The 16,000-nt window shown below is 43.9% G+C and overlaps 1 protein-coding gene across 1 annotated transcript; it reads left to right on the top strand.

Moving 5' to 3' along the window:
- Positions 1 to 6,791: 6,791 nt before the first annotated feature.
- Positions 6,792 to 15,806, top strand: SYS1 (SYS1 golgi trafficking protein). The gene is made up of 4 exons (XM_053394094.1): positions 6,792 to 6,958; positions 8,087 to 8,347; positions 12,848 to 12,915; positions 14,265 to 15,806. Exons 2-4 carry the CDS (start codon positions 8,186 to 8,188, stop codon positions 14,503 to 14,505), a joined length of 471 nt encoding a protein of 156 aa, XP_053250069.1. The 5' UTR covers positions 6,792 to 6,958; positions 8,087 to 8,185; the 3' UTR covers positions 14,506 to 15,806.
- The last annotated feature ends 194 nt before the right edge of the window (positions 15,807 to 16,000 follow it).

Raw genomic sequence — 16,000 nt, 5'->3', positions numbered from 1 at the left:
GCCAACATTTCCTGCAGACTAAGCTGCAAATATACATGAATCACATTGACAAAAATGTGCTCTTGATAAACAGCCTTCATTTTGGATTTCCCAAGGCTTGCACTTCCTTAAGCCATTCCGGATTTCAACTAGAGTTCTGAACTTCGTGTGAACCAAGGCTGACCACACCTTAACCACAGAGCCTATGGTCCTGCAGATGGGTCATATGCCCACAGTCTACTTCCAATGGCACCATGTAACCACAATGGGAAAATGCCATATATGTGTTCATTATGTTTATACTGGTTGCTGGAAACCACAGGAGGGGAAAGTGCTCTTGTGCTCAGGTCCTGCTTGTGTGCTTCCCACAGGTATGTGGTTTGCCACTGTGAGAACAGGATACTGGACTAGATGGGTCATTGGCTCGATCCAGCCGTCTACTGTACAAAAGAGGAATCATTCCCAATTATTCTTTCAGATTGCTATGACTCAAGAAAACATATAACTCTACAATTCATGTGCCTCTTGCACATCATGTGCATTTTTTGAGACTTATGTTCTTATGTCAGATTGTTTGTCCATATAGCTCAGGACTATTTTGACCTTCAGTGGCTCTCCAGGATTTCAGGCAGTGGGACTTCTCACCACCTGTTTCCTCAAGCAAGACCTGCCCTACCACTGGGCAGTGAGCTGGCAGGTACTGGTTGGGAGAGGCAGGAAGTGGCAGCAAGATGTTGTAGGACAGAGCTGTATGCTTGTGCACCCTGCGTGCCTTAAGATAACTTGGAGGAAGATGCTGGCCCATCACCAAGAGACAATTGCCAGTCTGGTCAAATTCCATAATGGAATGGAAAGGGGGTGATTCCTTGTTCTTCTTCTCATCGGGCCACAGAACCTGTTCTAAGGTTCTTCAATGGAAAATGCAGGCATTGAATCTTAGTGTGTGCCCTGCCACGGAATTATGGTCTGTCCCACAATCAGCCTCTAGATGCCTGGGATAAATGGGATAAAGCCTTTTGAATTAGAGCAGACGCCACAACTTCTGGTGGCTTGAGCCATGATTTAAATTACTTCAGCTCTGGCAATAGGGCTGGATTAAGACATGCTCAGAGCAGGCCCTAAGCAATGTCAAGTTTAAGAGGCCCCACTGCATTAAGCCCCCCCCCCCATGTATTCTTCTAATGAAAATAGAATAAATTTGCATATATGCTAGTGCATACACAATGATGCAACTAAAAACTATCTTACTAGTGGTACTTTTGCACTTAAGAGGCCACTCATAATCTGAGGCCCTAAACTGTAGTTTGTGCATAAATCTGACACTAACTGGCAAAGTAAATGCAAGATCAGTACAGCACAGAAGGCGGAATTATCTTCTATGACAGTCTTCAAAGAAAGGATAAACAACAACATTAGCAAACTGATCCTGTGCATCTTCATTCAGAAGTCCATCCCGCAGGCAGCCGCACGTAGAACATGCATGAGGTTACTTTTTCAGATGTGTCAGTCTGTGACTACCTATCTGCCAAAGGAAAGAGGAACGAGAAACAATTATTAAGGCCCAGCACATTATGAGTCACAGCACTGAAATTCAAATCTAATCAAGGAGCCGCTAAAACAATCTTGCTCAATATGGCTCAGACTGCATACAGTTAACATGTGAGCCTCCAATTGATGAGATTTATTCAGCTCTCACTTCCAGGAATCAAGTGATTCAAAATATTCATGGAGGATAATGCTATCAATGGCTACTAATCCTGAGGGCCACTGTCAGAGGAAATATGATTCTGAATAACTTGCTGGAATCCACAGGAGAGTACCTGGGCAGTTATCTTTCCACAAGGGTCGACAATGATGCTGAAATCCAGCATCGCCTGAGCTTGACGAGTGCAGCTTTTTCCCGAATGAAGTAAAGAGTTTTTGAGGACTGGGATAATCGCAGGGAAACCAAAATACTTTTTACAAAGCTATTGTACTACCAACCTTACTGTATGCTTGTGAAACATGGACTACTTATAAACGCCATCTCCAACTCCTCAAAAGATTCCATCAATGATGTCTCTAAAAAAAATGTACCTATCACTTGGGAATACAGGCGAACTAATGTCAGTGTACTGGAAGAAGCAAAGATCACAAGTGTCAAAGCAATGATTCTTCAACATCAGCTTTATTCAGATGCCTCTATTCCAAACTTAAAAATGGAAAGAGTAATGCTTGTGGTCAACAAACGAGGTTTAAAGACTCTCTCAAGGCAAATCTAAAAAAATGTAGTATAAACACCAACAATTGGGAAACACTGGCCTGCAAGCGCTCCAACTGGAGAACAGCCTTTACCAAAGGTGTCATGGGCTTTGAAGACACTCGAACTCAGGATGAAAGGTAGAAACGTGCTAAGAAGGTGGCATGTTTGGCAAACCTTCACCATGATCAACTCCCACCCGGAAACCTATGTCCCCACTGTGGAAGGATGTGTGGATCTAGAACTGGCCTCCACAGTCACTTATGGACTAACCATTAAGACCATGTTCATGGAAGACAATCTTACTCAGCTACGAGTGATCACCAAAGAAGAAGAAAGATTGACTCAGTGGGTATATGGTAAACCTGTTGACGATTGTTAACGACTGCAATTAGTCCTACAGGAAAAAGCAAGGGATAGGATTAGCATATGTAATGAGACAGGAATCCAATATCTCTATTAAGACCAGGTCTCTCCATAATTTTCAGTTTAGTGATGTTCTAATTCAGCAACTTCTCTTTCAAGTCTGTTTCTGAAATTATTTTGTATTAAGACCGCTGCTTTAAGATCCTGTACTGAATGTCCTGGGAGATTGAAGTGTTCTCCTACTGGCTCCTCTGTCTTGTGATTCCTGATGTCAGATTTATGTCCATTTATCCTTTGGCATAGGGTTTGGCCTGTTTATCCAATATACAGAATATGGGTGTGAGCAAATGCAAAGCACTCTCTGTATTGTTCTTTCCCATTTGCCCCCACATCGGATTGATGGCTCCCTCCCCCTGCATTTTTTGTTGCAATAAAACTAACAACTACCCAAAGGAGACAACAGAGAAATCCAAAACACTATCACAGCTATGATTCTGGAGAATTGCATCTCTCCCAAAAAAGAATGAAAGGGGAAAAAATAGAAGCAGAATTTCTAGGGTTGGAGGCAGTAATGCTTCTGAATTACTGGAAAACACAGGATGGGAGAGTGCTCCTGTGCTCAGGTCCCGCTTGCAGACTTCCCACAAGGCATCTGGTTGGCCACTGTGAGAACACAATGCTGGACTAGATGGGCCATTAGCCTGATGCAGCAGATGTTCTTTCAAATCCAGGTCTTTTTCAGGTGAGGGTGATTGGTGAGAAAGATCCCCCCACCCGACACTTCCTATACAGAAGAGAAATCAGCTGTGTGGTATTACTGTCCTCTCTTTGCAGATGGTGGGTGGTGGCAGCTGAGAGATCTTATTCCTGCATTAAATGCAGGGAAGGAGGTTCAGAGAGAAAAAGAGTTCCTCATGATAACCTTGTAAAGAAGTTAATTAATAAGGTCGCAGAGCAAACAGAGTGCTGGCACTGACAGAAAGTTGTTTACAACAGCCCTGCAACAGAGTCCAGTGTTATTATCTTGATACAGTACTGGAGTTGCAGGAGAGGAAGGGCTGAGCCTGTGTAACTTATAACAACCATGTAAGGTTATGTACTTAACTCTTATCACTCCTATTTTGCAGTAGGAGGGGGGGACTGAGAGGAAGTGGCTTACATAAGACTGTAATGCAGTAATCATACTTAAGACAAAGGATAGAGGCACAAATACACTATATTATGATCTCCACATTTCAGATGGAGGCTAAAACTGAAAGCTGGTGGCTTACAACAAATCTCTAATAATAATGCTTTAAAGAACGGACAGCTGCTCAGTCTTTGCTGGTAAAACAAGACCACAAATCTCAGTCTCCATTACAGTACTACAGAGTACTCCCATTTTTTCCAAGGTACAGAGTGGAGAATCATTATTTAGTAGGGCAAATGTTTCACTAACTGCATTCAGTGCATGCCTACTCATAGTGGAACTCATTTTTGAATAAATATGCACATGGTTGTAAATCATGTGGAATCATCGTTCAGTAATGTTGAAAACAAACAACAGCAATAAAAGATCATACACATAGATCAGTCTGCAGCAAAGGTCAATCTCTTTAAATTGCCACTCATATTGTACCACCAACCTTAAAGCCCTGTCAGGTGAAAAGGTGGGGGTTTAATAATAATAATAATAATTCTAACAACCCAAATTTAGCTGAATACAGAGGACATGTTGTACTGCTCCATCAACATCCAGAGAAACACATCACACATTTACCTCTAAGAGAGCACATCAGAATTCACAAATCCATTAAGAAGATAATGCCCTCTTCCAGATTTATTTTGTGTTCCTGTCTTCAAGGACAATCTTACTCATTTCACTTTATAGTCCACGGAAGGGTAGGATACAGGAAATGTCTCAGACTGATTCATGCCCCTATCGTGTGAACAAACCATAGAGCTCCCAATGCTCCTATAGTGCTATTGATTGTAATTTCATGGAGATTAAAGAGGGGTGGAAATGTGGGGGAGAGGGAGGGACAACCATGTGTGCCACCTCAAGCTCCTTGGAGGAAAGGTGGGATATAAATGTAAAAGTAAGCAAATGATGAGAAAGATAATACAGTGGTACCTCGGGTTACAGACGCTTCAGGTTACAGACTCCGCTAACCCAGAAATAGTCCCTCGGGTTAAGAACTTTGCTTCAGGATGAGAACAGAAATTGTGCTCCGGCAGCACGACGGCAGCGGGAGGCCCCATTAGCTAAAGTGGTGCTTCAGGTTAAGAACAGTTTCAGGTTAAGAACAGACCTCCAAAACGAATAAAGTACTTATCCCGAGGTACCACTGTAAAATACAAGTTGGAGGTGAACTTGGGGGTCATCTGCATCCTCAGCTTGAGGAAGGATCTGCAATGCAGGATTCAGCTACAGCAACCCGGGTGGGGGGGCATACAGCCACTATAACAAATACAAGAACAAGAACAAACCAATACTCCCACCCACCCATTTAAAAGAACATAGAGTGTTAATCAGACAAAGCCAAGTTTTTGCCTGGCACCTAAAGATATGTAATGAAGGCACTAGGTGAGTCCCCCTGGGGAGAACATTCCACAAACGAGAAGCCATCACAGAAAAGGCCCATTCTTGTGTTAGGTAAAGGTAAAGGGACCCCTGACCATTAGGTCCAGTTGTGACCAACTCTGGGGTTGCCGCGCTCATCTCGCTTTATTGGCCAGTATGACTAAGCCGCTTCTGGCGAACCAGAGCAGTGCACAGAAAGGCTGTTTACCTTCCCGCCGGAGCGGTACCTCTACTTGCACTGTGACATGCTTTCAAACTGCTAGGTTGGCAGGAGCTGGGACCGAGCAACGGGAGCTCCCCGTTGCGGGGATTCGAACTGCCGACCTTCTGATCGGCAAGTCCTAGGCTCTGTGGTTTAACCCACAGTGCCACCTCCAAACATCTCATGGAGGAAGCATTCAAAAACAGGCTTCAAGTGATGATCTCAGGGTCCAGGTTGGTTCATATGGGGAAAGGCAGTCCTTGAATTATTGTGGTCCTTAGCTGTTTAAGGCAAAACCAACACTTTGAATTGGGCCCAGAAATTAATTGACACCAGGTGCAATTCGGCCAGGATCAGTGTGATATGCTGAAACTGTCAACCTGGTTGCTGAATTCTACACCAGTTGCCTTTGGAATTTTTTTGGGGGAGGAGAGGAGTGCATACCCATAGGTGGAAAGGGTGAAAGCCCCCAAACAACTCAGTGAGTATATGCTCTGTGGTCACAGCGTGCTGGCTGGGGATACTGGAAAATTCCGATGAAAGCAGAAAGGAAGCATAAACTGTTGTAGTTTGCATGTTCATCTGTGGCCAGAAATGGAAATCAGTCAATTGAGTATGACTGATGTTCATTCAGATTGTTGTTGCTTTCAAGCCTGCAAATGTACCAGTTGAAGTTTCCGAAACCTCTTCAGAGGCAGCCCCATGTATAATGTGTAACTGTGATCTAACCTAGAGGGTACCAGAACATAGTAGACAAAACATAGTTTGTTTGTTCATTTATTCAATTTATATACCGCCCTTTATCAAAAGTTCCCAGGGCGGTGTGCAACATTAAAAACACATTACAGAACACCCATGATAAAATAATAATAAAAACACAATAAAAAAGCATACTAGCAGACAGCCTAAAAATAAAATAGCCCTCATAATGTCGCATATCACAGGTTGTCCCTGTCCAGATGGGGGCGCGGCTGGGACACCAGCTGAAGCTGATGGCAGGGACCTCAAGCTGCTTCAAAGCGACTGTAATTATTTTATTTTATTTATTTATGAATAAAATGGCTGGAAAACATACATGCCCCGCCCATCTGACTGGGTTGCCCCAGCCACTGTTGGCGGCCTGTAACAACCTCCCATCCACCTTGTCTAGGAAACTGCCTGCAAAACCTACGCCTACTTTAGCTCGGGTTAGTTTACACCCTGAATATTAATCTTGGGGTGCTTTTTTTTAGTGGCGTCACCTAGCGAGCCTAAGCATTTCAGCGTTCAGCGGACGTCACAGCGCGTAATCAGAGAAATACGTTTATCAGCGAAGCCGTTGATGACCAGACGACGCGTATTACTATAATATGACGTCACTTCCGTTCCGTAGGGCGCCCCTCCAGGCTCGCGGCGGTTTCTCCGTGACGTCACCGGCCTCCAGCCGCCGTTCTAGGCATCCGGAGGCCGTCTGGCTCTATGGTCGGTCGAAAAAAGAGTCAGCTGCGAAGACGGGCCTGGCCGGCCGGGAATGAAGTTTGGACCCTGTGGCGGTTTCTCGAGGCTGTTTTGGGGCTGGGAAAGTGCGGCGGCGGCGGTCCGGGGACCCTTCGGCGGCGACGGGAGAGAGGTGAGTGGCAAAAGCGGCGAGGGCTGGCTGGAAACCTGAGGGAGACGGGGCGGCAGGCGCGGGTTTGTGGGAGCCGGGTTTGAGGAAAGCCCTGTAGGCTGGCGGGATGGTCCCTCTCTCCTCTTGGCCTCCCTCAGCGCCTGGCACAACTCTTTCAGCACCTTCGCGATAGGCGGAAAACCAGCAGGTCTGGTTTCTCCCCCTTAAGTGATGCAACGACGGGGGAAGCTTTACCTGTCGGGTTTCTGCCTGTTTGCGTTTAAGGAAGCCAACGCACACCCCCTGGAAGCTCTTCTCAGAAAAGGCGCGCCCCTGTGTCGGCCTTAAATCTTTAACCTCAGCCTTTTTAAAGCTTCTGTTTCTATGGATCACAGCAGCAGAGGAAGCTGCTTTATCCCCAGCCGGAACTGTTTGGTCCACACAGTTCAGGGTTGTTGTCTACATCGTCAGCAGCTTTCCAGGCTGAATGGGGTTATTATTATTTATTTAGGTTTCATGGGGGATATTGATGGGAATTTGCTGCTGAGCTGTGCTCCTGACCCGCTTGTGGGCTCCCTATTTAGGCAACTGGTTGTGCCACTGTGGGGAATGGGATGCTGGGCTAGACATCTGACCCAGGAGGGATGTGACCTTACGATGGACTTTAGTTATGATCCAGTAAGACGGTTCTTACGTTCTTTGTTGACAGAACAGGATCCTGCTCAAATAATTGCTGTACCAATTTTAACATGGCTGTCTTGTTCGTGTCAAATATATTTTCACCTGTCCCAAACGCCTAGAGTTGAATAGGTTTAAAATCTTTTTCAGAAAACATTAATCCTGCAATGCTCATCTAGTGAGTATCCTTTTACGTTCTCTCTCTCCCGTTTCTGTGTTATCACTCCCAGTACTATCTGTGCAACATACACTTAGGCCCAGGTTTTTGTTTTTGTTTTTTAATCTGCCTCTGTTAGGTTTCCTGTGCCTCTCTCAGGGCTACACTTGGGAAACCACACCAAAGAATAGTAATGTGAATGCCAGAAGATGCCAAAAGTACACTTTGGATTTTGGACAATGGGTAGATTGGAGGGCCCTTCCATAAGCTTCAGTTGGAGTAACATGTTTTGTTTTGTTGTTGTTCATTTTTAGGTGCTGATGCGACTGGCCTCTAGTCAGTGAGATGTGTGCTTGATACTTTAAGACATTGCCGGATTTTGCCGAGCCAGTGGGCAGGCCCCTGCTTCAGCAATGGCTCCACAGTTCCGCAGTTATGTTTGGGATCCTGCTCTTATCCTTTCCCAGATCACACTCATGCAGGCAATTTACTATAGCTCGCTTGGGCTCTGGTTGGCTGTGGTGGACAGCCTAGTTCACAACAGCCCGTCCCTTGACCAGATTTTCAACTACGAGGTAGGATATTATTCATTTTGGGAAATCCTGACAGCTAGAAGATTTTGAAAACCAACCTTGCAGGCTAAGAGGATTGTTGTTTACGTCTCCTACTTTTTGGTATCCAGGGGAATCCTTGAGTCAGTCTTTCCCATCCCTGGATAGAAGTTGGAGTTAAAAGTGCAGATCAAAGTGAATGGAGAAATGTTGGAAGGAAAAGGAATTGACCAGTGCAAGAAACGCTGTCCCTGTTTGGGTTGTGGTGCCTGTAGATCAGGAGTGGAGGGAAGTCATGTGAGTGTGAACTCCAGTGTGAATAACAGTGGAGTGGCAGGACAGTATGTCAGACTTTCCCACCACTCTTGACAGCCTTCTCCTTCAACCTCTAGCCACCCCTTTGCTTCTGGCTTCCTGTTCTACACAATCACACACACCATGACCATCTTTATCAGTTCCTCAGACCAGAGGAAGCGTGATCTGGATTGTGTGTTCCCCTTCTTAATCTCCAGTATTTAAACAAGTATGACATTAACACAGTTTCACAGATTGCATTCTATAACATTTGTATTTAAATTTTACATACTTTTGTATGCAGATTTTTGGCTTGCATAGACAAGTTTATTACTGTCAGAAATGAATTTGCACTTTTGCAAATGGCTGCCTTTGCGATAGCAAAATTAAGATGAGTTTGTATGATCGTTTAGATATTGTTCGTTGTGGAGAGGACATGCTGTGTATTGTTATTGCTAATAGGAACTGATATTATTTTTATTTATTTATTCAAAAGTTTATTCCCTTGTTTTCCCATTCAAAAAGAAAAAGGAAATGCTTATAAAACAAACAAAGGGCACAAAGTTCAGTGTTAAAACTTCTGCTTTGCATATGCAGAAGGTCCCAAGTTCAATCCCCAACCTCTTGAGTTAGGAATGTCCCCTGTCTGGGACTCAAAGAGTCAATGCCATTTAGTGCAAACAATACTGTACTGAGTTTGATGGGCCAATGCTCTGAATCGGTATAAGACAGCTTCCTGTGTTCTTCTAACAATCCACTATTCCAACACTATTACCGAACTAGAAATAGGATCAAAGAACAAGAACCCAAAATGGTCTGTCGTGTGTGACCTTGTAAAAGTTTGTATGAAGTCAGTTGAATATTTCTCCCCAAAAGGGCAGTTTCCTCCACCTACCTTCATGTTTTTTTTTCACTATAATGGTTATTCCTGGTGTTTTGTATCATTTCTACAGAAGAGAACTCTGAATACAACAATTCACTTTTATCACTACCCAAAGTTTCTAGTGATGTCAGATGAAGGATTTGGATTTAAATGTTTAAGTAGAGACATTGTTTCAGGGCAGAGCAGATGTGGGAAAGATCTGTGGTGTTCTTTCTTTGGAGTGAGTGAGACGGCCTGGGATGGTTACATGTGCATAAAACAGTCTCTTCAACGGAGTCTGAAAAGAGAAGACAAATCTAGAGAGTCCTCTGTGCCTCTCTTTTGCCTGGCTGCATCTGTCCTTGAGCTATGATCATGCCTTTTGCTTGTCTGGATGGACAGAAGAGTGTGTAGAAAACTCTTACCTGGATGGAACGTTGTTGTTTAGTCGTTTAGTCGTGTCTGGCTCTTCGTGACCCCATGGACCAGAGCACGCCAGGGGCTCCTGTCTTCCATTGCCTCCCGCAGTTTGGTCAAACTCATGCTGGTAGCTTCGAGAACACTGTCCAACCATCTCGTCCTCTGTCGTCCCCTTCTCCTTGTGCCCTCAATCTTTCCCAACATCAGGGTCTTTCCCAGGGAGTCTTCTCTTCTCATGAGGTGGCCAATGTATTGGAGCCTCAGCTTCAGGACCTGTCCTTCCAGTGAGCACTCAGGGCTGATTTCCTTAAGAATGGAGAGGTTTGATCTTCTTGCAGTCCATGGGACTCTCAAGAGTCTCCTCCAGCACCATAATTCAAAAGCATCAATTCTTCGGCGATCAGCCTTCTTGATGGTCCAGCTCTCACTTCCATACATCACTACTGGGAAAACCATAGCTTTGACTATACGGACCTTTGTTGGCAAGGTGGATGGAACATAGCCTAGTATAAAAAGTGTGAGTTACATCAGTTGCTCCACCCACTTTTGTCTCTGGCCCTACCCACCATCTGTCTCCTGGATGGTTGCCTATGAAGGAATGTACCTGGAGGCTGAAAAAGACCCTCCACTCCTGTTACATAATTTTATCAATTGCTATTGGCTACGGCATCAGGCTAGCCACTGTTTCAAACTGAGTCCGAACTATGTGGCCCCTGATCTGATCCAATTGAGCTCCTTTTAACCTGCAACCAGCCCTGGGGGTAAAGTGGCCATCCATGACTGGGGAAGGGAGCCAATTCACTTCAACAGCATATTCCTCCCCAGTCTTATACTCCTCTGCCATAACTTCCCCTTTCTAGCCCCAGCTGAGGCTTTGAAGTACAGAAGAGTAAACACAAGCCTAAATGGCAGAAGAAGACCTCTGTAGAGACGAAAACCCAACTGCTTGTTTCTGCCCCAGTTATCTCTCTCATAAGAACACAAGAAGATCCCTGCTGGGTATTCTATCTAGTCCCGTGTCCTGTTTCCCATGGTGGCCAACCAAGAAGCCCATGAGCAGGGACATGAGAACTACTCCCCTCTCTGAAGCTACTGAGTGGAAGTGAGCCTGTAGTGGATATTGTGTAGTGGATCCAGTAGTGCATATTGTGAAGTCACAGGCTGGGAGGAGAGAACCTTGTCTTAGCCCAGTGGTGGGAAACCTTTGTAAGCCCAGGAGCCACATTCCCTTTGGGAGAAGCATTCTGAGGGCCACATGCTGGTGGTGCTAGTGATGGGCAGGGTGAGAGGCAGACATGGACAGAGCAGTGGATGTGAGTTTTACCTTTGTATAGGAGGCTACTGTCCAGCTATACAAGGTTTCTCTCAGATTTTTTTGCGGGGTGCATGGGACATTACAGGTGTGAAGAAAGGAAACTGAAGTCCTTGGACACCAGTGGAAGCCCACTGTCACAACTAAATTCCACCCAGGGAAATTAGAGCCAGACCTTCTCATGGCTCTCACCATCAGATTGGCTTTGAGCACCACAGTACTGTAATGTAGGTTTCATTTGGGATCTCTGTGCTTTCTGTCCTCATCTCTATTGGGAGAATAGGGCAGGGAAAAGTTTGACACCTGCCCATCTCTGTGGAAGTCTGTCCAATGCATAGACAGCAATGGTTACAATTCTGCATGTTTGAAATAGCAGGTCTTTTGCCTGTGCTGTCTGCAACTCTGCTGTTTTCCAACTTTTGTAAGCAGAAATGATGACCAGCTTAGGGACTCTGTGGAGCGTGCCTTATCGCAGCCTGCTGACCTTGGCAAACTGCATGAGGTAGTGATTTATGATAGCCTGGATTTTGGTGGCAGTTGTAAGTTTTCAGTTCTGAGTTGCCAAAAAACTGCAGTTAGTGTACTGTGACAGTTGGTCTTTCTATTCAGTCCTTTCTATGAATATAACTGGTGACAGTGGCTCATGTGGACATTGTTTTATCTTGGCTGGATTGCATATGTTGAAAATTTTAACCACTGAGTTGTACTTTAGATCAGGGGTTTCCAGACAGTGGTGTGTGGACCACTATTGGTCCACAAGCTTCTTGCAGGTTGTCAATGGTATGTTTGCATTAAATATTAATATTGAATTTTAGTTGTATTTTTAATGCTTGTTATTTCTTATATTGTATTTTACTGTATTGCAATTTGAATTCTATGGAATTTCAATTGCCATACAAAAAGAAGAAGAAGCAAGAAAAGTACAATTAAAGATATCACAGTATCTTAGCAGAGGGTATTACAAATATTACAACTGGCGGGGGGGGGGAATCAATTAGTGGCCCACCGAGAATATCAGCAATTTTCAAGTGGCTCAGTGCGAGTGGGGTGCAAGTTTGGGAACCACTGCTTCAGATCCTTTGGAATTTCACAAAATCAAAAAAAATGTGTGTAATTTAGGCAGTTTCAGATAGGGAGGAGTGGGTTTTAGCCTCAAAACATAAACTGATCTGTTCTGTAGAAGCAAATGGAACCCACTTCAGGCATAGGGCAACTTTTGCAAAATATATAATTCCATTCTGGCATTGTATCAATATCCCTTGTGATTTTATTCATTTACTGGGGGGTTATTGTTTTGCTTCTAGTTATGGTATGTATTTTTGTGTTTTTATATTGTGAACTGCCTTATGATCTTCGGATAAAGGGCAGTATATAAAATTAACTAATAATAGTAGTAGTAGTAACAAGAACAACAACAACAACAACAACAACTCAGCCCTGGCTCATTTTTGTAGATATAATTAAACTTGTACATACAAATCTGCACTCCTAGAAAAAGAAATTGTTTTTCTGCCTTGAAGGTAAACGAAGCATTATGTTGAATGGAATGCATGGATGGGGAAGAGGAGTCAAATAAATCTTGAGTTGGTTTCCAATTTATCCCAGTGGCTGTTTTTCTCCTTGTAACCCTGTGCAGGTTTTGGGGTTCTCCACCTCACTTGGCAGACTTGCCATGATGGCTTTTATCCTGAATGCACTTTCTTGGTAAGTTGGCTTTTTGGATGTGCATTTCTGACACTTCTGATCGCCATTTTGTTTCTTTGAAGTACAAACATTTTTTTCCAGGAATCAAACATCCTTTGCTGAAAACCGTAGTATTCTCACAGTCTGTGTTGTAATGCAGAATCAGGCATAGCTAACATGATATCCTTCAGATGTTTAGAACTACTTCCATCAGCGCCCAGCCAGTGTGGCCAATGGTCGGGAATAATAGGAGCTGCAATCCACAATGTTTGGAGGGCACCAACTTGCCTAAACATGTGCTAAGGAATGTTGCGAGAAAGCTGCTTGTAGGAATTGACTAACTTGTCTTAAGTCTCTGGCTGCCATTGGTTGAACTGCATTGGTTGAACTGCCGTTGGTTGAACAGACTCTATAGATGGACAGGGCAAAATGTAAGTTCTTGGGGGAAATGGGTGGAAGATGAGGGATAGGAAAAGAGGAAGGAGGAGCCTAAGGAGGCAACAGGCAAAGGGAAGGGGGGAATCTTGGAAAGCAGGTTTAGAAGAAAGAGTTGTTTGAAGGAATGAAAGCAAGAAAGGGCTAGAGGAAAGTCTCAGAGAGGTTTAAGAAATCTGTGAAAAGAGAATGGGCAAAGAGAGGATAAGGACACGTGACCAAGAGCTGCAGGGCTTGGAACAAGTCGGTGCTCCACATTTCTTTGAAATATCAGCCAAATAGCTGCTGTCCTTTAAGGCATATGAGCATGAGTATTTATAGTCTTCCACCCTCTCACAAGAGAGATATGTTGTACCTTAAGAGCAGCCAGGGGAGGAAGAGAAGTTGCCAGATCAAAGGTTTTCAGTCATAAATATTCCTAACAGCCTAAAAATACCTTACATGTAAATAAGAAGAACAGAGAGCTATAGCCTTAGAGTTCCAGGGTTAAAAAACTTAATTAAAAAGTCCCCACATGGAGCAAGCTTGTTTTCTCCAGCTCTGGAGGCTGGGACCCAAACTAATGGATTTAAATTACAAGAAAAGAGATTCTGACTAATAAACACCAGGAAAAGCTCTCTTACAGTAAGAGCTGTTGGACAGTGGAACAGACTCCCTCAGGAGGTGGTGGACTCTCCTTCCTTGGAGGTTTTAAAGCAGTGGTTGGATGTCCATCTGTCATGTATGATCTCACTGAGATTCCCGCATTGCAAGGGGTTAGACTAGATGACCCTCAGGATCCCTTCCAACTCTACAATTCTATGATTCTAAGATAACTCTTGTACTGCTTAGTGCAGGATAAATATAAAAGTGTCTGAAAACTTTCTGTTGCTGAATTCCTTCTTTCCTGAATGCTACAGTTTCAGGTAAAATCTTTTCTCCCCTCCCCTTTACAGTGCCATAGGCTTGCTGTATTTCATTCGGCGAGGAAAGCAGTGCTTGGATTTCACAGTCACCATTCACTTTTTCCACCTGCTGGGCTGCTGGATTTACAACGCGCACTTTCCAACTGCTTTGACGTGGTGGCTTGTACATACTGTGTGCACGGCACTCATGGCTGTGATTGGGGAATACCTTTGTATGCGAACAGAACTGAAGGAGATCCCATTAAATTCAACCCCCAAATCCAACGTATAGACCCTCGGAAGATGCTGTTTCTCTCTCTCTCTCTTCCCCACGGCTTCCTCATCTTGGTGCTAACACAGGATACGTGAGAATGTTTTTGAAGCAACCCAGCATGTCTGTTCTAACTTTTAAATAATCTTGCGTGAAAGGTTTGTGATGCATCCATGGGTACAACATGGGACAAATCAGATTTTGATAAAGCACACTTTGTTGCTTGGGTAGACACACCCATTTTGCCCATGCAGCTCAGAACAGATTCAGCGTTGGACAACAAAGCAACAGGAGCTGGACTGCTTTTGTGAGATGAACACTGGGTTGCCGGAACTGGAACTGTCATTTTCTTCAATATGGACAATACCCAGGCAGTTGACTTCACGCAATGCACAATAAAAGCTCCATTCTGCTCCCTCCCCAGTACATCTCGTATCTATTTTCCTTCCAACTGTCTTTTGAAATTTAAAAATAAATAAATCAAGGAGATCAGACAAAGTAGGAAGTATTTCTCACTTGGCTGCTGTGATTATAGAACGTTTGGCTAAAGGTGAAGAGGAAAGTGACAATATTTATTGGATTGTAGAGACTGATTTTTGGCAAAGCAAATAAAGACTGTCATTGTCCATTGCAGTTTTGCAGCTTATTGATCAGGCAGGGTTATCCTGTTATTTTATATGGCAACAGGAGGAAAGAGAGCCATCAGACAGGAATATCGTCCGGGAAGTCACATCATCGAAACTTCAAACCTACCATCTTCAAGGGAAAAAATGGCATGCAGCAAGTTGGCCCGCCGGCCAACAAAGAGGGCTAGCTGTGGGCTGAAATGCTTCAGATGGGCCTTCTTGTTTATAGTATTACCATGAATGTACTTCCTTTTCTCTGATCATCAGATTCTAGTATTTATAATCAAGGACACTGTCCTTTTTTGTTATAGGAGGCTGTGTTGGCATATAAAGAACAGCACTATTAATGAGTTTTTTAACTGAACCAGATTAAGAGAAATATGCAGCTTCCGATGTCTCCTACGCACAGAGGCCTGAGTGCCCCTGTCATACACAGTCAAAACTCTCCTATTTAAAAAGGGATGGGAGGTTTGGAAGAGAGAGTTAATCTGTAACAGCCTGTTGCAGCTGTCAATGGAACTATGGGTTTTTCACAATGAACTTATTTTCAGACATGCCACTGAGCCTTTCTTTGTACATAAATATTTGTTGGTGGTATTGGTTTGTATAAGTTATATTGGTAAGTTAATGCTTGGTTTGTAATGGTTAGGGGGATAATTTTGCATATAGAACTCGATAAACCGTCTCTCAAAAGCTCTTCGTTTCTGTTGATGCCTTTGCTGAATTTCATCTGGCAATCCTTTGCACACAGAAGTTTCGCCCTGGATTAAATGCTTTGCTTCCCATCCTCAGGTATTACATTTAGCAGAAGGCAGGTCTTTTTCTATGCTGTCTTTATGATTGGGGAAAACTTCTGAGTCAAAAAGCCACTTTTCCAGTGTTCTTCATTT

This window comes from Podarcis raffonei, chromosome 6 (assembly GCF_027172205.1).
Source record: "Podarcis raffonei isolate rPodRaf1 chromosome 6, rPodRaf1.pri, whole genome shotgun sequence".
NCBI classification, from domain to species: domain Eukaryota; kingdom Metazoa; phylum Chordata; class Lepidosauria; order Squamata; family Lacertidae; genus Podarcis; species Podarcis raffonei.
The sequence above is the reverse complement of the archived record's forward strand: the minus strand, read 5'-3'. Positions and strand labels throughout refer to the sequence as shown.

Excerpts from the sequence above, each read along its gene's own strand:
- SYS1 (XM_053394094.1), top strand. The coding sequence starts at position 8,186 with ATGGCTCCACAGTTCCGCAGTTATGTTTGGGATCCTGCTCTTATCCTT. Across the intron at positions 8,348-12,847 it reads ACCAGATTTTCAACTACGAG|GTTTTGGGGTTCTCCACCTC; the intron begins GTAGGATATTAT and ends AACCCTGTGCAG. Across the intron at positions 12,916-14,264 it reads ATCCTGAATGCACTTTCTTG|TGCCATAGGCTTGCTGTATT; the intron begins GTAAGTTGGCTT and ends TCCCCTTTACAG.